Consider the following 25,561-nt stretch of genomic DNA (forward strand, 5'->3'; position numbering starts at 1 on the left):
TCACACAAAGGAAAATGTCACTCTACATGTCCACATATGTCTTAATTTTACATGGGTATATTTGGACAATCATGGTTCACTTGCTCTGAAGCTATAGGGCTTCTGAGGAGGATGTAGGATGCAGGATGCATACCTTGACTGTAAAAAGTGGTTATTTGAGTTACTGTTGCCTCTCTGTCATTTGGTTTTGATCCAGTCTCCTCATTCTATACAATGAAATATACAGACCAGACCGCCTGGCACTAAAAACCATGTCTACATGCCTAAATGCACTGAGATCCTGCTATGTGATTTGCTGATTTGATGTATTCGTATCAATGAGCACTTGAACAGGTGTACCTAAAAAAGTGCCCAGTGATTGTACGCACTGTAGTGCTACAGCTTCCTGTTACTGATTTGTCCCTGGGACAGCAGACACAGTTACATCTCCTACAAAATGTAATTTTTACTTTTTGTAAGTTAATTTTAAATTAGATTATGGGCTACTGTAATGTCAGACCTCATATTTGTTTCACATTGTGCTCATGTGATGTATACTCCTAAATAGAATTGAATTTAATGCAATTATTCAAAATGAACTGGAACATAAATCCAGACCAAGACACAGTTACAAGATATACGTGTCTTATTGTATTTTTGTTACCTCATTATGGCATTTTCTGGCATGAATGCTGACCTTGCAGGACTAGAGCAGTCCTCATGATGACCAAATTGTGGTCTTTATGAAGCAGAACCTCATAAAACTCAACCTCACAATTGAGGAACTGGTAATGGATTTTTATTGTGGTTAGGTTAAGGTTAGAATTAGACTAATTTTTATTTGCACATACTCCAATTTTTAATTTTCATTCATTCATCTTCTTCTGCTTTATCCTCCACATTAGGGGGCTGCTGGTGCCAATCCTAGCTGACATAGGACGAAAGGCGGAATACACCGTGGACGGGTCACCAGTCCATCACAGACACACCAAAAAGTGATAGTGAATTTGACCTCTGTATTTAACTCACACCAGTAGTGAACACACGCACATGCCGGGCGCAGGAGCAGTGGGCAGCACTGATCTGTGAGATAAGCAATGAGGGTTGGGTACCTTGCTTAGGGGCACCACAGTCCTTGACCAGGATTTGAACCAGAGACAGGCACCAGTTCCCTTCCACTTGATTGTTTTCTTGATGGATTACTTTACCCTCTATGTAAAACACTTGAGTTTTAAATGTTCTATGAACTCACCTTGTCTCATGAGTGCTGTATTATGATATTGATCAATCTATTATATATGCTTCATTAGAAGATTACCACACAAATGCTACCCTATCACTGCCCAGGGCATAATACTTTGTTAAGTTACGGTAGAGCATAGCTGGTTGTGCTCCAGCTGATCAACAGCTGGTAAAATGCCCTTACATTAAAATCCAACATTTCAGGTGTTTTGAAATTGCTTTGTTACTAGAGCTCATCGAATGATACCAAACCATTGCTGCAGCCTACATGTGGCAGGATGAGTTAGAGGTGACTACAAAAACAAAATTGAAAAACATGCTCAATGGTAATCATGATGACAACTACAACATGGGGGCAAATATTTGTTTATATTTTTGCTGAAATGCGTCACATGATCAATGTGTTTCAAAGTTAGAAAACAACACAAATGACATTGCGTGTGACTCTCTGTTTTCAGTATCGATGTGTGTGAGTGTGTGTGGGTGTCCCAAGAACGCGCTCGCAGGAAGTTCCTATCCTGTCGAGAGCGCGAGATATGACGTAAGTCGCTTGCCGCGCAGTGATGATGGCGTCGCGTGAACGCGCAGTAAAAGTAATGGCTGCTCTGGATCGGCGGGTGCCTAGCCTCGATGATTTCGTGGGTCAAAGCTGGACTGCCTGGGCCGAGTGGGCCGGTGTGACAGCGGCAGATGGTAAGTAAACACCCTAACGCAAACACTGGTAGGTACGAAGCCCTTTAAGCAAAGCAGCGGGGTTTATTTTCGTGGAAACGGAGCGCAGCGCTAACCATGTTACCCAAACAAAGACCCTGCCGGGTCCTAGTGCTGGGTGGGTAACATGTTGCTCTCTTCCAGGTCCCACTATAAAAGCGCTCATTAAGAAAGAATGTGATATGGTTCAAAGGATTTCACCGTTTCCGAGTGTGTTGTACAGTTGTGGTCACAAATCAAGCTGCCAGTGATTAAAAGACACGTTTCAATTAGGTGTGAAAGCAGTCGGCGGCGGCAGCAGCACAGCGGAGGCTAGTGTGGCTGGTTGGGCGAGCAACTTCTCGCCGTGGAAAGCTAGAGTAGCTTGCTAGCTAGCAAGAAAGCCAGACTGATCTATGGGTGACGACGAGGCACTTAGCTTTAGCATGCTAGTGGTAGCAGCAGGAGGAGGATTGAGATGAGACACCGGTGACGGAGGAGGAGTCTGGTGCTGTTGCCACCATGTAAATGGTGCTGGCCCATCCTTTTGATGTTAGCAAACGTTACTCTGTGTTCTTTTAGCCTCCATTTACATGTACCCCTTTGATGGACAGAGCCGATGCATCCATTTAACTGATGTTAACGTGTCGGTGTAAGACGGAATATCTCATATGTGGGACTTGAGCCCTAGTAGTGCTCTTGCCCTTCCCAGCTTTAAATAAGTGCGCTCACTCATTGTCTGGCATCTCTCCAAATGCTCCTCTGTCCACAACTATCACATAAAGTCATCCACCACTTCACCATACACTCAGCAAACAATGTCATACATGGTTGGTGGTATAAATGAAAAAAGAGCAGTTGACCTGCAATCCACTCTGTACACACTGACTGGTTTCAGCAGACTGGAGGCCACACTTGTATTCTTGCCTTTGCAATAGTACAAGATACCCGTGTTTGTGACCCAGTTTGGAATAAGGGATGACCGGGATTGCATGTTCTCCCTGTGTGTGCATGGATTTTCTCTGGGTTCTCCCATTTCTTCCCACAGTCCAAAAACATGAAGCTTTGGGTATTAGGCAAATTGGACACTCTTAATTGACCAAAGGAGTGAATGTGTCTATGTGGTCCTGTGATGGACTGGCGACCTGTCCAGGGTGTACTCCTCCTCTTGGATGTGGAGGATAAAGCAGTTGAAGATGAGTGAGTCAAAGAGTGGGGAGCTTGTCTGATGAGGTATCCCAGACTACATGATTTGTCAAACCAACTGAAGCCAACTGAGTCAAACTCTCAGGAGAGTGACCATGTCTACGACAGTGACAGTTCTTTTCTTCTGACACCATTTCCTGTGTCCCACCTAGTTTTTGTCATTGGTTGTTGGCAACATGTGTTTGCATTTGGGTCAGTAATCAGTACACACTACCCGATTGCGTCCGGAGTTGGCTCATCTCATGTTTTATTGACTGCAACTGAGGCCAGGTCGGGTCTGTTACCCTTACACACTTGCCGATTTGAATCTTTACCCCTCACTCACTACCAGATTTCTGTGCCAACCAGCCATGCCGTCTGTTCCCTACTAGTGCTGACTGGTGCAGACTCTGCCCAGCTGTGAGTCGTGGGTGAAATTCTGTGCACAGTTTAAGTAAGGTTCCACTTTGCCCTGATCATGAACCTACCGTACAACTTTTGGCAAACTTCTGACCTTCCAAGTGGCTCATGTGTGTTTGTAATCTGTTGTTTCAGGGCCTGATGTGGATGACTGCAGCAAGAATGGCAAAAAGGCTGCAGAGGCCATGTCTCTCAGTAAGGAAGGTAAGTGTGCACAACATCATTTACAATACGTATTCAGCCCTGCTGTTATTTGTGACATCCTTTCAATGCATCAGATTAAAGCCAGAGAAACACTGCCCCTTTGCTGATGGCAAAGAATGGCAGCTTTAGATTTGCATGTGTTGAGGGGGGGAATGTTGCACTCGCACATATTAGATTGACTGCAGCTGATGCCCAACAAGCATGCACTTTCTGTCTTAGTGTGAGAGTAACTAAACTTCCTGACAAGCAGGTGGCGATAGTCTATATGGTCTTCATTTTTCATCACTTTTGTGTTTCATGTCGTCTTCATACTAGCTTGCGATAAACAGCCAGTCGCAGCTATTTCTGTCATCGACAAACTTTGACATGGATTCAACAAGCTAAATTGTCTGTAAATTTGTGTACATTTTGTTGTACACGCTGCCCCAAACGAGGACTAATGACAGTCATCAACTGTCTGATTGCCAACTCTCAGGGTGGTGTCTTTGGAATAGTAAAGCCCTGGGCCAGGCTTGTCTCTTCAACTGTTTCAACCGATGTCCCTACCTACTTTTACTTGGTAGGTAGGGACATTGAATGCAACAGACAACATGACAGATGGGGGACATCCAGCTGCTCTTTTCCCCTGCTCAGTTTGTGGCTGTTTCTCTCAAAAAGCTTTGTATGAAATTGGAATTAGAATTTACTCTGGTACCCCAAGGCAAGGGTGCCAAAAAATGGACCGGTTGGAGCTGGTTGTTTTGGCACGGTTCCTCATAGTTCTTTCTTATCACCAGTGTTTTTTCTCATCAGTAATACTCTGTGAAACTCAACAAACAACTGAAGAGGAGAGAATCCATTTCTTGTTTTCAAATGCATGTACATGTGTATTTGTGAACACATATGTCTGCAGAAGTTGCACTGTAGATTATCCTGCTAGCTCACTAGTGTAGTAGTGCAGCAGGGGAAACTTCAGGTAATCTGTGTCTGAATTAGCAAGTATCCTTCTTCCTGCATGTTCAAGTCAGGTTGGGGGCAGCATTGCACCTCTCACTGTACATCCTGCTGGAAATTATTATTAGAAGAAGATCTCCTTGCCCTGTTCCTCTGATGATTCTCCTGCTATTGTGAATGCATCTCACCCAGACAATGTCCCATTGTGATTGTGACGTGAATGGCAAACTTCGGAGAATATCCGGACCCAATTCTTTGCACATTATCTGGATTTTTCAATGTCTGAAAACGGTTTCAGTGAATTGTGTCTCAGCTTCGCTTTGGTCTCCAGCCTTGCCTAGAGATGGGGAGTAAATGGAGCTACTGGTTCATACTGACCAGGGCGAGTGTGAAAGCTTGCTAGTGTTGTGCATGGGCAGCTTTTGGCAGCTAGCCTGGGTGTCTGTAGCTGCAGATGTCTGATAGATACTCCCACTGAGTGTGTAATTGTTTAAGTGTGACTGGATAAATAGAAAAGTACCTTGGTAGCATTTGTGTGAAGGTATGCCCACCTTGTTAAATCTATCTACAAGAAGAGTACATCTAGGGTAGTCTGCCAAACTATTGCAGGCATATTTACATTGTAATATATAGACATATAAATTGTATATAGAGAGACAACCTTTCACAGCACAAATTTGAGTCACTGCAGGTCTTTTACCTGTGGGAGTAAATTTTACTTTAAAGGCTCATTTTTAAACAAGTGAATATGTCATTACGGAACAAGATTAGTCATAATGACACCGGAGTTTACCAACTGATATTTACCAGTTAAATACAGTTTTTTATTTCTTTTTTGAAGCTTTGTACCCAGCTGCCCCACAAAGTTACATTGCCATGTTTCCTAAGCTGCAGTGTTGCTGTATCTACATTTTCTCATCCAATCCATTCTCCACTCTCCCACAGACATGTCCATCTTTGGCCTTTATCCTGGCCATGATGATTTCTACCTGGTGGTGTGCAGTCATTGTGGCCAAGTGGTGAAGCCGCAGGCGTTTGAAAAGCACTGCGAGCGACGGCACGGCCCTGTGGCAAAGCTGTATGCCAGACTGCGCTCTCCCACCCCTGCACCCCAGCCCCAGCAGAGGCCGCACCATGGCCACTCTCCTTCTCATGGGACCAGTACTTCTTCTGCTTCAGCCTGGGATGGTCGAGGGCAGGGCGTTGGGCAGCTACGAGCAGCCCCACCCTCGCCTTCTACCCCACCCCAGTATAGACACTCCAAGAACTCCAAAGACGGAGTACGGTAAGTACAAAGTGTGCACTTTACATACACAGCTAACTAGAGCTGAAACAATTAATCGATCACTAAATTAATTGACAACTATTTTGATAATCGATTAATCAGTTCACAGCTTTTTTCATGATTAAAACAAGATTTCCGATGTGAGTATTTTTTTTATTTCTTTGCTCTGGATAACAAAGAAATCATTAAAGGTTAATCATTTTGGTTTGTGGACAAAACAAGACATTTTAGAACATCATAATTTCCAGGTTTGACAAACGCAATCAACATTTTTTAAGGTTTTGTAATATTTTATGGACCAAACGATTAATCGAGAAAATAATCGACAGATTATGCGATTATGAAAAGAATCGTTAGTTGCAGCTCTACAGCTAACCTAACCCTGTGCAGAGCTAACAAAAATGCCTTCTGGTAAACCCACTAATGAACATGTCGTAGCTGTATTTAAAATACTATAAACCATGAGGTTGTCAGACAGCTGCACTGGACATATTCAAATACCCAATCACTGTGAATCCCTGTGACCTCTTGTTGCCTTTTAATCGTTTGCTCTGCAATTAAGGGCCATTACAGAATATGCTGTGATTCTCTTTTTTTTTTTTTGCATTTCAGAATCACAATATCAAAACATTTGTGGTTTGATACATACCTGCAAGAGGAGATACTTTTCATTGCTGTTGTTTTTGGTTGCAGTCAAAAAACTTGTAGAATTAAGGACTAAACGCAGAGATTTGTCGCAAGAAACATGGCAACAGCAACACCATTGTTTTCCTGTGGTACAATGTGCCTGATGCTCGCTCCTTTAGTGTGCGCTACAATTCGTCTTTCCAGTGGATTTTAGTTGCACATTAAGGAGGTAAAAATATATTTACCTCAGGGCACGTGGTGCTGGTTATAGTGTTGACAGTAATACATATGTGTCACAATGATACAGAAAACCAAGCACATCAAGCAAGAGGTGGGCTCACAATTCAAACATCTGCTTTGTACGTGCTTATCCACCTCCATTTGAAAGACTTAAGCAATTCATTTATTTGCACTTTCATTGTCCACTTGCGCTCATAGCCCACTACACTCTTTTTCACTCTTTGGCTGTTCTAAGACATTTTGAAATGGCCAGGCCTGTTTCCCATTACATCTGTTTAGTTGAATTTCTATTGTAAGAAGTGAAAGAATGAAAAGCACTGTGATAGTCTGACCTTTAGCCAATGACAGTTGAACAAAGACTTTTAATGGGCAGTTGGTGCTTGAACATCGTAGCTGTTACTTCCTCAACAAGTAGTGTGCTCAAAACACAGGAAACAGAAGACATTGTTTCGTTGATCACTTGATAAAAAGTTAACTTTATTTGTCATGTTGCAGACATTCCCCACTGGATAAGTCATCGTCCTACAGCAGCCACACAGAAACATCAGTATTCAAGCAGCCACCACCATTAGAGCCACAGATGAGCTCTCCACAGCCATCACTCAGAGACCCTCCCTGGCCACACGGGAGCACTCCACCTGGTAGGGCTTCACCCACTGACAGGCCCCCCAGCCAGAGCCAGAGGAAGGACGTCTCTCTGGCCTCTGTGGTGCCTGGCCATCGGATCCCCAGACCCTACAACAAAGTGGCCTCCAGTGAGTACAGATTGAGAGGTTGGTGTAATATCGAGTAAGCGGTCGAAGGGTGGACAGATATGTTTTTTTGACTGATTATGCTTCCTGGCCTTATAGTCAAGGTCTAATTTCTTTGACCTGGTCTAGAAATCTTAGAGAGGAATCTTTAATCATTTACAACTGCATTATATCATAACAATACAGGATCAAATGTCCAGCAGTTGAAATTCATTTGATTTTCCAGAGGCAGAGTATTATTCCCAGATGATTCATGACTCTGAAGTTGTGTTATGACTAGAATTCTTAAGTGCATTTGGAAGTCTACAGATTTATGTCTTTACCCCACTTCATACAGAGCCAACAGAAGTCTAAACCGCATCGCACTGAGTCAGGTGGCCATGATCCCTATAGCACATGACAAGCCTTTGTTTACCTTGATCACATCTGAGAGTTTGAGTACCGACCAGCAAACTGAGCCTTCAACAGCTCGACTCAACCAATTCCTTGCTCTGTGGTTTCTCATATTAGCAGGCATGCACCTATTAATCATCAAAAATATTTCCATATTTCTGTTTTTGACTATCACCGGGGCTGTCAACAAAGAGGATGATGTTAATCTGTTGTGTCATACACTCGTTTACAGTGTCAGCATTTGGTTGCTGCTGATTTTGTCAACTCAGTCTAAAGCCCCCCGAAAGTCCTTCCATACTTTTCACGGAGAGTTGTGCACTTGTTCCACTGATACATGCACATCCATGGTTGCATTCAAACTAAAACGAGGGTCTGGCATCTCATGCATGTAAACCCGATCCGCGTTCCATTCCTATATGTTTTCTTTCCAAGTTCAAATTGTGGTACGTGTACCACCAGTGGTACGCAAGCTTCCTCTGGTTCTCCTGTATATACCAGGGCATGTGATTGGAGTGGAGCCGAGGAATTTTGACCGGAGTGCGTAGAAAATGAAACAATTAACAAAAAATTGAAATATGTTAAATAATAATTAGAGTCACCTTATCTCTCGCTCCATCTTCATCTAATTTCACTATACAGTGTTTGGAGTATTCTGTATGTGAGAAAGAGGAGGATGATGAGAGAGCAAATTACCTCATTGGGAATAAATCTGCCTCCTGTGAAAAGTCTGTAGGTGACTTTTCTCGGCCTATTTACACCACTGTATTTTAACGTTGGCGATAATGGTGTTCCTTTGAGAGCTCAATATTTTCTCAGGTGGTACTTAAAAGTATAAAAAGTTTGAGAACCACTGACTGAGATAATTTGACTTAACCTTCAGTACAAAAAATGTGGGCATACAAGGGTGTAAATTTCATCATCTATCCTTGTCGACGTTGACACTATGCACTCTTCTGCATGCAGCCCCAAAATGTGTGACTATGAGGTCCATACACACATTGACTGGGCCTTTAGGAAATTGTTTTAAGGCATCAGGTCTGCATGCGTGGACAATGAACATGTACACAACTCTCCGGGAAGTTTTGAAAAGTCTTAATAATTTGTGTCTTTTGTTCTTCCTTCCCTCTACGTGTCACCCAGAAATATCATTTATGTTACTGGTTATGTAGTTTTGTTTTTCAGTGAGATATTCATAGTGAGCATCAGTGTTTAATGACTCCAGCCTGTGGTGACCTGCTTACTGTATTATTTGTGTATTAACATCAACCACAAAAGATTCCACTTCATCAGCAGCACTGAGAGAACAGCTATCGACAATCAAAAAAAAGAACCAACCGTACAAAACCTATAGCCTTTTTTCCCATCTTTGACAGGCAAGCAGAACTAACTATATAGTAAGAACTATAGTTGTTTTTATTCTGTGGCAAAAACACAGCAGGCAGGCAAAACTCAGCTACACTGTCAGACTACACATGATATTTTTAGTTTGATACCCTGGATAAAATGTAAGTAAAACAGCAAATACAAAAACAAACAAACTAAGAACTAACATTTTGACAGTGGACTTGCATTTTCACAATCTGTAATGAGGGAAAAAGTCCCCAATCTCATTTTCCACCATTTCTGCATTCATCAGGTGTTACTGAGCAGGACTTGGCATGTGCATGTATTTAATTGGCACAACATTAGAGCTAGTGTTTTATTGGAGACCTGAATCTGTACTGTGCCACTGTTTTGTTTTTTGTTGTCATTTTACTTTGCATTGTTAATTATCTAAACAAAGCCTTTTACTGTATTCACACAGTTTGCATAAGGGAAGTTACTCGGCTTCAGCGGGGTATGTCATTGTCAGTATCAGACACACAGTATTTATGAGCGAATGCACTGTTTGTTAACTATTTGGCAGCTTTCAGAGCTCAGTACTCTAATAACTAATAACTGTAGTTAAGTTTGTGAAACTGAAAAAAAAAGAAAAAGAAACACTATGTGAAAGCTGTTACATGGCCTGTGTAAGACCACTGTATTGATTAAATGTAGCATATCATTCTATATAACACACTTGGTGTTAAGTTTAATGAAGTGCAGAAAGTGTGTTTTGAAATCACTGATAAAAGTTGCTTGTTCATTGTGTTGACTGTTAAAGCTGACATGGTGTGTTTGTTTCTGTAGAGAGGGAGTGTGACTTGGACAAACACTGCGGCGTCCTTGATCCTGACAGGAAGAAAGTCTGCACTCGCCTTCTGACATGCAATGTAAGCTTTAACACACAAAGCTTTACCTACACTCTTTATTTTTCTTTGTTTGCTTGCTATATTTCTGAGTATGGTTAAAGAAGCACTATGTAACTTGCTGGACCACGATGAGAACAGATGATACCTGCTGTAAGTTTTTTTTCAACTGACCTCAGCTCAGCATTACTCAGCATTACATGCTGGGCCTGATTTATGGCAGTTAAAGTCTCATTAACAATTATTAAGACAAACACTCCTCACAGCCAGATTTTGGTCAGACTAAGACAATAAAAATGCTTTTTAATGGCACATTAAAATTGAGCTAGTCTCAGTCAGACTAACAAACCTGGATCATGTGATTCATAGTCCAATTACCTCTGCGTGTATACGTTTAGTCAGACTTTAGTCAGAGTAGAAGGAACAACGTATAAACTGCAGTATTGTTGCCGGAAATAATATGGAGGCGGCATCTTTCTTCAGACAACACCGCAACCACAAGATCTAATTTCTATCACAATGAACGTGTACAGCAGGTACGAAACATACACAACGCGATCCATCTCACCATTCACTGTTTGTTTTTCTGTGATGTAAAGGTCAACAGGAAACTGATTCAATACCTGCTGGCTTATAGAGAGATACAGCGCCACCTTCTGAAGTGGAGTCAAACTACACAGCCAATTGATTTTCTCCTCTGTGTGTGTACTCAGTCTCGGCAAGTTGTTCGATTGCCTGTCTTAGTTGGACTACATCCTTAGCTCATGTTAACGTGCTGATTGTCCCTACCCAGCCACCAAATGTGCATATTGAAAGGACATAAGTCCTGGTGCGGTGTGGGAATGAACAAAGCTCCACGTTCCTGTTATAAGTCAGTTAGCCAGGATTCTAAAGCTGTTTAAGGATAAAAAGTTGCATAGTGTTGCTTTAAACAAGAAGTACTGGTGACTGTTAGTCCTGGAGTATGGTTTCTGAAGACAAATTTGATTTAGAAGGTTATTATAACAGAATACACTGTTATAATAACTGATATTTTCCATTGGTTATTAACTTAATGATGAAAAGATTGTTGGACTGTTACATGTTTTATATTTTCATAATGAATTTCTGTGCAAGTGTTCAGGAATAAAACAGTATGTCACAGTGGTGATCTACCCTAAGTCTTGGTATTTTGGTGTTTCGATGATGGTAGTGGAGAGAGCTGTCCAAAGCAATCTTGCAGACTCACCTGTAGTTCTTAACAGCATTTCACATTATTGTCTTACACATTTTGTCATACTTTCCTTTGTTTTCTCTCATCTACATATATATGTATATGTATATATATATATATATATATATATATATATATATATATATATATATATATATATATATATATATGTATATGTATATATGTATATGTATATATGTATATGTATATATATATATATGTGTATGTATATATATGTATGTATATATATGTGTGTGTGTGTGTGTATATATATATATGGATATCATTTCAACAAATATTGAGCTTTTTGAATATTTTGATATTACAAGCCAAATATTACACATTTGCACTTAGGCAAAAGTGTTGATGTCTGGAATGAGTTGGAACGTCTTCTTTGTTTTCATGCTGTAGTTAGTGCACTAGGTAAATTGTCTGCTTAAGTAGAAGTTAAGTCATCTTCGAAATCTAAATGACCAATTCTTATTTTACCAAATGTGCTTGAATTCTGTGTAGATGTGTAACATTTCAGCTGATTTTTACAGGCAGTCACATGTCATTGGATCAAAGAGATCACAAGATCAAATTGTTGAACCACATAAAGAAAGGTGTCAATTGTTCTTCAGATCCTTTTTTTCCAGTAACATGTGTCAAACCACACAGTAAAGTGATTAAATGAACAAGCATTGAACAAAATTGAATAATTTTTGAACATGTAGTAGAAAGACGGATCATGGTGTGAGTGACTCCAGAGTAGATTTACACTGCAGTCGTAGCCTCTAGTTACTGATGACCATTGAGTAATGGTGAGCACAGTGAAAATGGCATAGGAAGTGTCCTTATATGGTGGATGTACCGTCTGTGAAAGAGGAAGTATGTGTGAGACCACATCGAGCTGGTTAGCAACAGGATGACCTTAACAGGAAGTGACAGGAGTGACAGGAAAGACTTGCAGGAAAACAGACTGTGTCTTATACTGTAACTGCTGTATGTGAACAGGGTGTCATTTTACATGAGACATTCATTTTACATATGGGAACATACATTTTCCCAATGACATCTATTGGAGTAAAACCCAGTCATGATAACAGCAACAGGTTGAACTGATGCATAAATATGCTTCTAATTAATAATATTAAAAAAAAGCCTTAAGACAAAAACAATGCAGATTAGTTTTTTTTGATGAAATGCTTGCCGTCGAATACATTTGAAACATTTTACTTTGAGTGAAATCGAATAGATTATCTTGTATATTGTAGGGAAAACAGGCAAATCGGAATTTGTTTTCTTTTGGTGTACCTGTTCTAATGACTTTGATAGGCAAGTGCCATTTTTACATTCTGTGGGAGTAACCACAGCCTATTGCGAGAGATGAGTGGTTCAATGTAAATGTAAAGTGTAGTTTAGGAAGGATGAGGTTATAAAAAGCTATGCCTTTTGGATTTAATTATTAATTTCATCTTTCTATTTCATTGCTGCAGTTGAGAAATGAAACATTGTTGTTTACTTGGGGGATCCTCTGAAACGGTCTTTTATGTTATAGTTACCTACAGTACAACTCCCATCAACACAGTGGTTCCTGCACTTTTTCTGCAGAGCATCCCCTTTGGCAGATCCACATACAGACACACAGAATTTATTGACTACTTGTACAAGCTTTCAATTGTGCTTGCCAGGTTATGTGAATTCTAGTTGAATAAAACAAATTTCTAGGAAGCTCACTTGGCATGAACTAATTTGAAGGTATTTTGTATGTATTAGACATTTGTTTATGTTTAAAACTTAGACATTACAGCTTTTTCTCAAGGCGTTCATTATGAATCCAGCTTAACTATTTGTATCCTGTGTTCTTGTCCTCAGATTCACTCCATCCACCAGCGGAGGAAGGTGGTGGGCCGCAGCAAGAATTTTGACCTGCTGGTGGCAGAACTCAAGACCAAGGTTCGAGAGAAAGGGACGCTGTCGTTGGAAGGAGGCCCCACCAGTGGACGATCCCCAAGCCCCGAGGCCCCCAGGGAACAGGCTGGGGCTCCACACTGCAGAAGACCTCTGGCCAGCCTCCCTGCTTTCAGGTTGGTGAGCTTTACTGAAGTATTGTCATGTGTTTATGGTATGGTGGAAGCTAGGAAATTCCCAGAGCCATGGTTCTCAAACTGTGGTACGTATACCACTGGTGTTAGACAAGCTTTCTCTGCTGGAAAATCAGAAATACCAGGGTAGGTGAATTTTGACAGGAGTGCATATAAAAGTAAATAACATTAAAAATGATAATAAATTAAATAATAATAATAATTAGAGTCACGTTATCTCTCGTTCCATCTTGCCAGTGTCTGAAGTATATGTGAGGAAGATGAGGATGATGAGAGCACATTATCTTATTGGGAATAAATCTGCCTCCTGTGAAAAGGCCATAGCTGACGTAGATTTGCTCGGCCTATTTATACCACTGTATTTCAACGTTGGTGATAATGGTGTTACTTGGTATAAAACATTTGAGAAGCACTGACCTATAAAGTTAAATTATTTCTAACTTATATTTTCCACAAGTCTCACCTTTACTGCCCAAGCAGAAAATGACTGTGGACATCAAACTGCAGTGAGCATCCAGACTCCTTCATTTCACTGTTAAACCACAGGTTGACAAAGAATATTACATAACAACCAAAAATAGCTGTTTGCAGAGTCAGTTCTTTCCTCATCTCTCTCTCTCACACACACACACACACACACACACACACACACACACACACACACACACACACACACACACACATTAATCTGAGCTTTGTTTTTTTTTTAACTTCTCAGTTTTCTTTCTTTGTTCATTGCAATGTGGAGGATTTACAAATCATCATGACAGGCAGAATGAAATGTCATTAGCATTAATTTAATCATGAAGATTACCCAAGGGGCGATGATGAATACCTTGAGTATGCATTGTACATACATCAATCAGGTAGTGCTACCTTTTTTAAAATTTTAATAGTTTTAATAGTAGTCATGCCATTTCATGGTATAATTTATACCATATGATGATAAAGGATCGTTTTAAGAGGTTGCAGGTAGCTGCTCCCAGCAGTTTCAAGGGTTAGCATTTGGTCATTGATGTCTGTCATGATGTCATTTTGTAACATAATAGTGATGTTGATTTGATGTCGTTCCTACCTAATGGTTATGCATTGATTTTTTTCTTCAGCAGGCAAACAGAGCTTTGCTTAACACCTGCTCTATGTCAGAACGTTCAGTGTGCATGTGTTGTCCTGTACGCTTGCCTTGGCTGGTGCACAGGGTAACTAGTCTACACCTGCCATAAAGTAAGATCTAAATTCCACTTGCAATAGAGACATCAGTTCACCAAAAGGTGGGCTAACATCACCTGGTTTGAAGTGTTGTCATTTTAATGTTGTTTTAAAGTCAAGATCTTCTCGTAATAGCACAGTGATGATTCCAAACATCACAATGACGACACCTAAATGTCTGATCCAAGGTCCTTTTCACACCACAAAAAAAACATACTTTCTTTTTACTTTTTTTTTCGTAGACATTTTGATCCTCACCAAGACCACCTCTGCTTTGTTCAGATTGTCAGTTGCATTGCTCAATTACAGATCAGATTTGATGGGTCACATTCTGAACGGACCTCTCAAATTGCATGCATGCACACAAATATCTATTTGTATGCGTCATCAGCGACTACAGAAAACATTTTTGTGAGATCCCTCAGTATTGAAGTAAGAGATATGTAAGATAAGATGTGCCTTTATTGATTTGTGAATGAGCTTTAGCTCCGGAGGACAGCACTCCTGCATTGGAATTCACTGTCAAAAGATCAGATCTGAGTCCCTCATTTTAGCAAAAACAACCTGATATGAGTCACTCCAGCCTGGTAATCTGAACAGACGTTGATACAAGGCACTTTTCACAGCACCACTGCTTAAAAGAATTCTAGTATTATTATATAGTAGTAACAGTATTATTATAAATGTGAAATCAACAGTTGAAATTTTGTTTTGCAGGTCTGCTGGTGTGTCTGAGTGTGTCGCAGAGGAGGAGAAGCAGCGGCAGGATGAGGGAAGTCTCCGAGCACCATCGCCTCTCGTTCATGGACGTATCTCGAGTGATGAAAGTGAAGCAGAAGGACCTGAGGAGCCCTCAGATTTCTCATCGTCTGCCACACATCCTAGACCAATGGCGGTAGGCAGTTTGTGTGTGGGTTTTAGTGGGATAGGGGCTCAGAGTTCACTGTCCGAACTCCCAACTATGGCATCTGTGCTGTCACTATTGCATATGTACGATCAACCTTTTAAAGTCTTATATGAATATACTTTTCTTGGCTTGTTTCTCTAGGTGTGTTCATTCGGCAGCCATGCATTTGGTCACGGCATCTACACATTTGACAGGAGACTGCACCACCTGAGGTCAGCGCTCAGCAGCATGCTGGAACAGCACATCAGCGCCCACCTTTGGAAGTAAGAAGCCTGAGTTTACATTTGTTCCTTCTTTGGCTTTGCTCTTCTTTCATGATCCTAATCCTTGAGAGTTGACTAAAGTAACTATGTGTCTTTTTAACATTTTAAAAGCAGAATCTACTCAATATATCATTTTTTAATTTCCGTTTTTTTCCCAGTTCTTTATAAGATTTTACTGCATGTTTATACACAAACATCTTTAGCTTGGGTCTGCTCAGTTATTTCAACAAACCGAAATACTATTTGAACATAGTACTGAACATACTGAACTGTATTTTTCTGGTAAAGTTGGAAAGGTTTTGTGTCAAAGGATTAAGAATGTCAAAGGGATAGATCAGGTTGTTTTTTTTAAATTGTGGTTGTATAAGGTACTGTCACATAAGCCTCTTTCACATTGACATTATTGGGTACACTCTGAACTTTTCACACAGTTGAAGCTGCCAAAGAAGGTGATAAACCCCATTTCCTTTGCCAGTGGTTGTCATATTTGTCAAGAAAATAAGAAGCAACTTCAAACTCTTCTGTGATAATTTATGGTGGTTACTATTATTAATTTTTTTTTCTCCACTCCTTAAATCAATCGTTTAGATTTTCCGATTGACAAAATGAATGATATTTTGAACGCTGTCCCAAATTTTCAAAGTAATCGATTACTAAATCATTTATCAACTATTTAGATAATCTTGGTTTTTTTTTTGTTGGTTTTTAAATAATTAAAACAAACCCCCTGGTTTTTCAGCTTTTTGAACCTGAACATTGTCTGCTTTCTTTGCTCCGTAAAAAACATCAAAATCATTTATCCTGACATTTGAGAACATAATTTTCAGGTTTGGGAAACGGATCTACATTTTTTTTTTACATTTTTTGGACCAAACCAATTAATTGCTTAAGCAAGAAAATAATCAATGGATTAATCTTTTTTTTTTTTTTAAATCATTCATTGCAGCCCTTATGCTATGCGCTTCATATCGTTGTGCTATATGTCACTAGCCAAAACAGACAAAGAAAATATTAACATTTTCCCCTGGGTTCTATGTTATGTTCACTGATGCCGATGATCAAAGCTGATTTAAAACACATTTGCCCTGCTGAAAATCCTGTGTCATATTGGGATTGAATTTTTTTTTTTGTCAAGTGGGAATGAGGAGACGCTCAATTGGATGTTAAATAAAATTTCGACTCTAAAACTGAGTTAAATTCATGTCATTTCTTAAAACTTCAAGGTATCTGATATATTGATTTCTGAATCCATTGTCTCCGAATACAGGAAAATACCTCAAGCCACAGACCTTCGAACTCCACCTTCTTCAGCCAAGACCATCACTTCTTCGTCCCCTTCCTCCATAGCCAACATGTCCTCCTCATCACATTCTAAGGTCCGAACAGGAAGTCATATCAGCTCTTCTCTCAAAACGGCATCCTCTTGCTCCTCCTCCTCCTCCTGTTCTGCTCCGGGGAGAACGCAGCCTGCCATGCAGTCGGAGAACTCTGGGGGCAGTGGCAGCAGCATCGGTGGTGGACACCTGGTGTCTCCAGGTAAGCCTGCAGTCGCATGTCAGGTGGGTGCTGCGCAGTCCAAGAGCCCAGTGGGACGTTCCAACAAACAGGCGGGGAAGCTGCGCGAAGATGTTGCTACTGCCGCTGCCCTTCGCAAACGGAAGGCCCCGGCACAGGAAGGGGAGCACTCAGGCCCCGACAGGAACTGCATCATTCTCCAGGACCGGGGCCGTCCACCCTCTGCCACCTCTTCCTCCTCTAAAGCCCCCATTCCCTCAACCCTTCCACACGGACAGACCAATGGCACGCTTTCTCCCAGCAGCAAACCCCGTCCACAGCCCTCGCCATCAGAGTCCCACTCACCTGCCGCTAAGGCGGTCTGGACCTACAAACGGACACACCCTTCTCTGGGCCATCCATCACCTACAGACACCAACAACTCCCACAGCCGGGCTGTATCGGGGGACTCAGGACTGCATGGACAGGGCAGTGGGAGGGGCTTTGAGCATCAGGGGCTGGTGAAAAAGCGCAAGGGGGGAACCATGGAGGAGCATTCGCCATCCTCCAAACCTTCAGCACACCGCCTGCCCTCCTCCTCTTCCAGCTCTGCCACAACCTCTTCTCCACGGTCCAACTTCTATCCCTGGAAGGACAGTAAAGGAGGGGGTCTGGCTGGAGGTGTGGAGAAGAAACTCGGCACACAGAAGGTGAGTTAAATGAGAGAAAAAAGGAAATAAGCAGCTCTCAGGGTGATGGTAAAAGTAGCATGGAAGGACATTTTTTTACGAATTGCGGCACACAAGTGTCCTTGTTCCTTTTCCAACACTCGTCTTCAATATTTGTGATCAGTAGTAGAGCTGAATGTGTTAGGGTTCTGGGTATTCTGGATATTCAGATTTGATCAGATTACAGGTGTCTCTCAAATTCCTCCTTGAGTAGAGCAGGTCAAGTGGGGTCCTTCAGATACCACATAGCATTCTGGGAATGCATACATAAAACAATAACAACTGTGTCATTAGGTGGGTTTTCATCAATCTGTTTTAATGCTCATTTTGGATTTGTGCATTAAAAACTTGAATAGAAACTAAATTAATTTTTGTTTGTCTTGAAATAATGCTTAGAGGTGTTTATGCTTAAGGGAGGTGGAAAAGTTAAAGTGTAATGAAAAGAAAATAATGTGGAGGAAGTGTCCCAACTAGTCACTGCTCAGAAAAAGGTGCAAAATGTGGTTGTTACTGTAAGCTATTTACAGCGTGTGGTGTCTAACTGACTAACATTAGTTTAGCTAAACCAGTCTTTAGTGGAAAAAACTATTAAAACTTGAGTAACTTTAGATCTAAAAGGCCTGTCATTGTATGTTGTTGTAGGTTACATTACATTACATTACATGTCATTTAGCAGATTGTTTCACAAACTGTTTCTATGGCAACAATCTGTGACTCCTGATAAATAAGAGACCACAGTAATGTTCTCTTAATAAATAAAGAGTGGAGTTGACAGTTTGGCAGCACAAAATAAAAAAGTTAGACATATTTAAAGGAGCATTACTCCCAAATTCCAAAAACTTGCCTCAGATATTATTTCTGACTCTGACTTTCCTCACAGTGTATATTAATTTTTCTAATGAGTATGCAAATACATTGACAAAAATAACTGATTTCAGTTTTTTCTTTTTCTCCACAGCCAAAATTGCACCATTAAGTGTGCCTGCCTTACAAGCCACTATGACGGAGCCAGCTCTGCGGCCTCCAAGGCAACAGGACTCAAAAGTGTGTGTGTGTGTGTGTCTTTTGTCTATTGAGCACATGGAAGTGTGTGTCAGGTTGTTTGTGTGTGAAGAGTATGGATGTTTATGGTGTGTGTGTGTGTGTGTGGATGAATGTCTGTGGGAGTACTGGGGGAGGGTGGAATGAAATTCAGAATATGGATTTAGAAAATACCTCAAGACCATCCGGTTATGCTGCTAAATTAAATATGTTGGTTTATAAAAATGGATTAAAAAATGTCCTTTACACTTGGTTTCTCTGACTTATATTTTTTGTTCTGTTAACATATTTGACTCATATTTGACTCTATATATACATATTACCTGCTATAGTAGGGCAAATAAAAGAAAAATAACAATACTAATGCCATGATTTAGTTGTATTGCTTAAGTATTTACTAAAATCAGCAAATTAAAACTTCATTACAAAACTGAAAAAAACATTTATTTGTATTTAATGACCTTTCACAGCCCACACTTTGGAAATTACTGCTTTAGTATATTAAACAAATTATGACTGTAGGCTTCACTGTTTGCTGTGCCCACATCTGCTTTTTATCTCTCAGAATCTCTGCGCTGAACTTCTACACCTACATCAGCATCTCTGTAATGTTGTAAGTGACTACAGCATGCATTTCCTGCCTTAAGAGGAGTGCAAGCTCAGAGAAGCGGAATACGTTGCTGAGTAAGCTGAAAGAATAAATCGAAGGCATTTGAATTAGAAGTGAATAGAATCTAAAATGTGCAGAAAATCAAAGAATTAGATTAGACTTCACTGGGCTCTCATCTGATCAGTTCATTTGTTCCAGCAGCAAAAGGTCAAAGGTAACTGGATGAAAAATACAAAATACTTATTTCATAGGCAGTAATATAAGAGTTATAAGTTATTCATTAAAATACAAATTTCAATACAGACAGGAAAAGTGCGATCATTCCCTTTTGACCTTTGACATCAGCAAGGCCTTTTTTTGCAGAGAGAACTTCTCTCTTATACCAGTAGATTAATACTTTCATATTTAGTTGAATCATCGTTTCAGCAGTTGTCCTTGATCACGTCTACACACAGATTCTCCTCCTCCCATTAAGCTTAACATGCCTTTTGAGGTGCCCTATTATACACATGGCATAACTTAACCTTTGTCAATGAAGACATAACAATAATCAGTGTTATTTGGCTGAGGGGCACATTATAAAATCCGGATGAACAGTAGCAACAATATGGGGGTAGTAGTGTAGTGGCCTGGGCTTCAGGGCCCCCTGGGCCTGGTGGGGCTCATTAAGTAATATGTCCTTGCACGTGGTGATTGACCATTTGATATTTGCATTAAAGGCGGTTTAACAGGTGTACCTATTAAAGTGGATCGTGCTGACATCCTGCACATCCGGCTGCAACCACTGTAAACAACGCCCCCACGCGAGACACGCCCAGTTGGGTCACGTGTCCAAGCGATCGCCAAACCGAATCAGGAAATGGGAACGATGACCTGACGCCGCCGGAGTTGGAGATTTTATCGTGTGTCTGTTCTGTCAAAGTTGGAAGAATTAAGTCGCCTGCTGACGGCGTCTCATTCACTGTACGATCTTTTAACCGTTAAAGCTAAAGTTTACACCTTTCGCTTCTTTCAGTCAAGGAAAAACAAGACTCGACAGAAGGTTCGCGCCGATCAACTTTTATGGATGACAATAATGAAGGCACGCCAGCCTCTGGGATAAAAGGCGCTGTTTACGGTTCCGTTTTGTTTTTCTTTTTAGTCTGAGGTTGTTCTGTTCATACGAAAACATCCACTGCACATCCAGACCTGTTACGTCACTCAAATACTACACAACACAGGATTTACAGAAGTGGCACGTGCGGTGTGTGTGCGCGCAGTCCTGTTTATCTTATAATAAGATAATGGAGCTCGTGCCGTGTCCGGCCAGTACGCACACCACGCCTCTTCCCCACGCTGGACCCAGCAGGTGACCGGGCAGGTGTAGCAGCAGAATGCCGTCCGATGTGGAGTACAGCCCGGTGGGAGAGGGGCTGGGGATGCGAGACTTCTGGCTGTACGTGTGGCTGCGGAGGGCGGCGCTGATTGCGGCTCATGTCACCGGCCTCGGTCTGACCCTCACCATCTCCCTGCTGTCCAGACCCGGAACTAGTGAGTGAACACATGGACATTTACACATTTACACTGTTATTACACATGACTATTATAGGGTTGTTGTTTTTTTATATATAGGTCAGCAATTTAATAAATCATTGTATTATACTTGCTTTTAGGGCTGAGACAATTACTAAACCGCTTACTAAATTAATTGCCAACTATTTTCAAGTGTTCTGATTTTTCAGCTTCTTAAATGTGAATATTTTCTGCTCTCTTTGCTCCATGCAAATCATTAAAACGGAATCATTTTGGTTTGTGGACAAAACAAGGCTTTTGAGAACATCATCATTTCCAGATTTGAAAAACACTGAACCACTTCCTGACATTTTATCGACCAAACATTACTCAATTAATCGAGAAAATAATCAACAGATGAATCGATTATAAAAAATAATCGTGAGTTGCAGCCCTACTTGTTTTATGAGTTAGTATTTTTTAAACAGCTAACATGCATTGGTCAGAAGTAAAGTCTCTAAATGAATAAATGACTACATTATTACAAAAATCCATGAACTTTTGTCCTTATTCCTTATCCACCAGCAGCTGAACCGCACATATTCATAATCAGGGCTGCAATTAATTATTATTTTCATCATCCCTTAATGTGTTGGTTATTTTCTTGATTAATCAAGTACTTCTTAGGTCCAGAAAAAGTGCACGAACCAAAATGATTTCTTTGTTATACGGGGCAAAGAAACCAGAAACTATTCACATTCAAGAAGCTGAAAAATCATAAAGCTACTTCTAATTATTGTTTAAAAACCACTCAGATTAACACAACTGATTAATTATCAAAACATTTGACTATTAATTTAGTAATCGATTAATAAATCTAAAACCCAGTTATAAAACTGTTAAAAAGCTCATTGATCGCTGATGAGCTACAAGCCTATACTGTTGTTTTCAAGTAGACTTTAGGGCTCGGCTTCAGAGGGATTTTCTTAGGATACATGAACCAGGAAGAAAGAAGAGCTGCGGGGAAAGTGAAACGTGAGAATGTATTATAGTCAAATAGAGCGCGTTAAAGGCACAGTGTGTAAGATTTAGGTGACATTATATCCATTTGGCAGAAATATAATAATAACTAATGAGCTGAATGTACAGTATGAATAGTTCTCATTACCCCAGAATGTGCCTTTTATATTTACATCGGGGTGGGCCACCTCTACAGAGGGCGCCATGTTGGACTACCATGTTTTTAATGGATTAAAGAATCACCTTTTGACCCCTCACCTTTGCTAACTGAAGGCTACCATAGGTTCTCCTAAATGCTTGGAAGGTGAGGGGATATTCACCCACAACATACAGCTTCACCAATAGATGTTGCTAAATCCTAAACACTGTACCTTTTTGAAAGATTTTACATATAACATCTTTAAATGTTCAGATATTCAAGATGTATTGTTGACATGGTGTTGTGTGAAATGAAAGCTCACTGGTGTTTGTTTTTGTTTCAGGTCTGTTTTCTTGGCATCCATTGTTAATGTCTGTTGCAGTAAGTTTACAGTCACACGTATGACCTCATCTTCTCATCTGTCACACAGACACACACACATGTATGTGCACTTTTTTGTGACGAGCTGGTGCTCATAATGAAAATGTGTGATGATGATTAAACAGCACTGCAGGTGAACTCTATGAATAAAGTGGTGAACAGAAACTTAAGATAAAATAGACTCAAATGACCACTTTAATGTCAAATTAAAGTTAAAGTAATTAACAACCAGTTGTACATGAACTCAACCTGCCTTGACCATAATGCCCTCTGATCTTTGTGTCACCTCCTCTTTCCATAGTGAATAATAGATGGGGCGTGCCGACACAGTCGAGTGGCAGGTATCAAGTTACATTCCCAGAGTCGGTTACTAAGAACAGCTTTTTTTTTTACAGTTGCACTCGTGTGATATATTACTTTATAATAGGTCATCATCTGTAAAACCTCTGGCATGCCAGGTTTTAAAACAAAGATAAAAGAGAAGCTTGTTTATGACTCATATTACTGACAATATTTTATATTGTCAGTATAATGTGTGCTCTCTTAAGTCAACAGCTGCTCTTGTTCAATGGAAGTAGTTTTTTTTCCCACCCAGTAAGAGCAACTAGACCAGCACTCACTCTCACTTTGATGTCTAAATAAAAAGATGCGGATCGTTTGATTAAAAGCTTTATTTTCACCAACAAGGATAACCAAGGAGCCAAAGTTGTAAAAACAAGAGCCAAGTTACAATAATAAGTAAGGAATTTACCCCTAATCACAGCAGTGATCTTTTTAAGTGTGATTGTATGAAGCACTCACACATAGTATACTATAAGCATGGGGATGTATTCCCTCTCCCCCCTAAAAGGATCTATTTTAAGAAAAGATTTCACAGTAAAAATAATGTTATATGCAGTTTTTATTGTCCAGTTCCAGGAGGAAGGAGGGGAAGAGAACCCAATGACTGAGGACAAGTCAGAGGCTTAAACACTACAAAAAAACCAACAACATTTTTAGAATATTTACAATATAAAGATACAGTGCTTCAAAGAATCAATACTGTATCACACCACAGTACTGTATTTTCCTACACTCCCACCTGATATTAACATTCTGGAAATATGGTCACGGCCAAATCACTTGAAAATCGTCCTGAATTTGTGTATTCTGATCCCGGCAAGAGCCTTGAATGTGATAAAAACTATTGCCAGTCTTAATTAATTCCTTTTCTCTCCTCCTGCAGTATTGTCTGTGTTTGACAGAGGGCATCCTTCTCTTCTCCGCTGAGGGATCCCCCTTCTGCTTCAAATCTCGCAAATGTAAAATCCGCCTCCACTGGTTCTGTCAAGCTCTGGTCCTGATAGCTTCAGCCAGCGGATTTGGTTTCATGGTGGCCAGCAAGAACGTCTCAGAGATCCCTCACCTGGTCACCTGGCATAGTCTGCTAGGCGTCTGCACGCTGGCAGCCACCGTGCTTCAGGCGGCTTGCGGCGTGTGCCTGAACTTCCCCAAGCTGCTGCGCCTGCCCTCGTCTCTGCCCAAGCTGAAGCTGTACCACGCCACCTGCGGCCTGGTGGTCTACCTGCTGTCCACGGTCACCGTGGTGTCGGCCATGTTCTCAGACTGGTTCCAGGCTACGGTGAAAGGTGTGGTGTGGTGGGTCTTCCTCCTGCTGCCCTTCTTTCCCGCCCTGGTGGTCATGAACCAGATCACCAGTGCTTACCTGCCACGCAAGAAGATCTCCAACTAGGAGGCGCAGAGGACTCCCACTGGATTCCAGTGAAAGCAAAGGGCTTGACACACCGGTCAACTCAAAGACAATAGGGCTGTGACATGTTATATCTAAGATATTCAAAGAGCTGCACACACAGACAAACATGTTTATTTAAAAACATTAGGCTTACTATGGGACTACTATGATGCCTCCTCCACTGCCTCAATCAGATGGAATGCTAACAAACGAGTCTGCAGGTTTGTCTTTGTTATTTACGACAGGGTTTCTTATTCCTGGTCTCTCAGGACCCACTGCCCAGCATGTTTTAAATATTTCCCCGCTTTAACACACACCTAATTCAAATGCTCAGGGGAAACATCTAAAATCCTGAAGACCAAATCCTTGTTCCTTTTTTTTGTTTTGTCTTTTGAATCAGCTCCTGTTTACACGGATACATGCACACCCAGTGTATTTTAAGGGTCACACATATGTCTCAAAATAACTTAATACATTTGAACTTACTAAATGGAAGCAGCACAACAAATATGCAGTGAAAGCAAAAAACATCTGTGTATGTGTGTGTGTGTGTTCTGGAATCTGAAAGGACACATGCTGTGATTGATGATTCTACACCAGCCCATTATTTCTATTTATTTATTCATTCATTAGTGATAGTTTAATGACACATGTACAGTGTGGTTCAGTCCCACATTTCTCACAAACACATCATCAAAAACTGTGAGGCTGATATCTTTTTCAACTCCCTTTCTTTTCTTCTGGTTATGGATAATTTGTCAACATCATCGCTAATTTGAGTATTTCGCTAAAATCATTGTGGAGTGTAAAGCACACATTTCTGTTACTGAGTTTCAATAAATGTGAAAGTCAAACATTCAAATTCACATTGACAGTTGACTGAAGATGAAGTTTTGTCCATCTTTCACATTAAAATGTACAACCCTCAAAGTCTCATATTAGGGCTGCAACTAAGGATTGTTTATGTATTGTCTATGATGGTCTGTTTTCTCAATTAATTGATTAGTTTGGTCAGTTGTCACAGCACTTTGTCAACCTCGGTTGTTTTTAAATGGGCTCCATCGATGA

The 25,561-nt window shown here is 40.7% G+C and overlaps 2 protein-coding genes across 5 annotated transcripts; both read left to right on the forward strand.

Annotated features, from left to right (window-relative positions):
- The first annotated feature begins 1,769 nt into the window (after positions 1–1,769).
- atxn7l2a (ataxin 7-like 2a) lies at positions 1,770–19,373 on the forward strand. 4 transcript variants are annotated; one of them, XM_044024671.1, is made up of 11 exons: positions 1,770–1,914; positions 3,652–3,720; positions 5,599–5,938; positions 7,301–7,578; positions 9,755–9,787; positions 10,120–10,202; positions 13,249–13,460; positions 15,405–15,582; positions 15,736–15,857; positions 17,125–18,061; positions 19,038–19,373. In XM_044024671.1, the coding sequence occupies exons 1-11, from the start codon at positions 1,785–1,787 to the stop codon at positions 19,053–19,055; spliced, it is 2,400 nt and encodes a 799-aa protein (XP_043880606.1). In that variant the 5' UTR covers positions 1,770–1,784; the 3' UTR covers positions 19,056–19,373. The 4 variants fall into 4 exon arrangements, with proteins under 4 accessions (XP_043880606.1, XP_043880607.1, XP_043880608.1 ...); XM_044024672.1 differs by having other exon boundaries at positions 7,301–7,560; XM_044024673.1 differs by lacking the exon at positions 9,755–9,787.
- Positions 19,374–20,565: 1,192 nt separating this feature from the next.
- On the forward strand, positions 20,566–25,359 carry LOC122768748 (probable transmembrane reductase CYB561D1). The gene is made up of 3 exons (XM_044024954.1): positions 20,566–21,260; positions 22,724–22,761; positions 23,987–25,359. Exons 1-3 carry the CDS (start codon positions 21,104–21,106, stop codon positions 24,491–24,493), a joined length of 702 nt encoding a protein of 233 aa, XP_043880889.1. The 5' UTR covers positions 20,566–21,103; the 3' UTR covers positions 24,494–25,359.
- Positions 25,360–25,561: the final 202 nt, after the last annotated feature.

Source organism: Solea senegalensis, linkage group LG4 (genome assembly GCF_019176455.1).
Source record: "Solea senegalensis isolate Sse05_10M linkage group LG4, IFAPA_SoseM_1, whole genome shotgun sequence".
NCBI lineage: Eukaryota > Metazoa > Chordata > Actinopteri > Pleuronectiformes > Soleidae > Solea > Solea senegalensis.

Coding starts and splice junctions, on each gene's coding strand:
- atxn7l2a (XM_044024671.1), top strand. CDS start 1,785: ATGATGGCGTCGCGTGAACGCGCAGTAAAAGTAATGGCTGCTCTGGAT. Junction 5,939..7,300: donor AACTCCAAAGACGGAGTACG/GTAAGTACAAAG, acceptor GTCATGTTGCAG/ACATTCCCCACTGGATAAGT. Junction 10,203..13,248: donor CTCGCCTTCTGACATGCAAT/GTAAGCTTTAAC, acceptor TCTTGTCCTCAG/ATTCACTCCATCCACCAGCG.
- LOC122768748 (XM_044024954.1), top strand. CDS start 21,104: ATGCCGTCCGATGTGGAGTACAGCCCGGTGGGAGAGGGGCTGGGGATG. Junction 21,261..22,723: donor GCTGTCCAGACCCGGAACTA/GTGAGTGAACAC, acceptor TTTTTGTTTCAG/GTCTGTTTTCTTGGCATCCA. Junction 22,762..23,986: donor CATTGTTAATGTCTGTTGCA/GTAAGTTTACAG, acceptor CTCCTCCTGCAG/TATTGTCTGTGTTTGACAGA.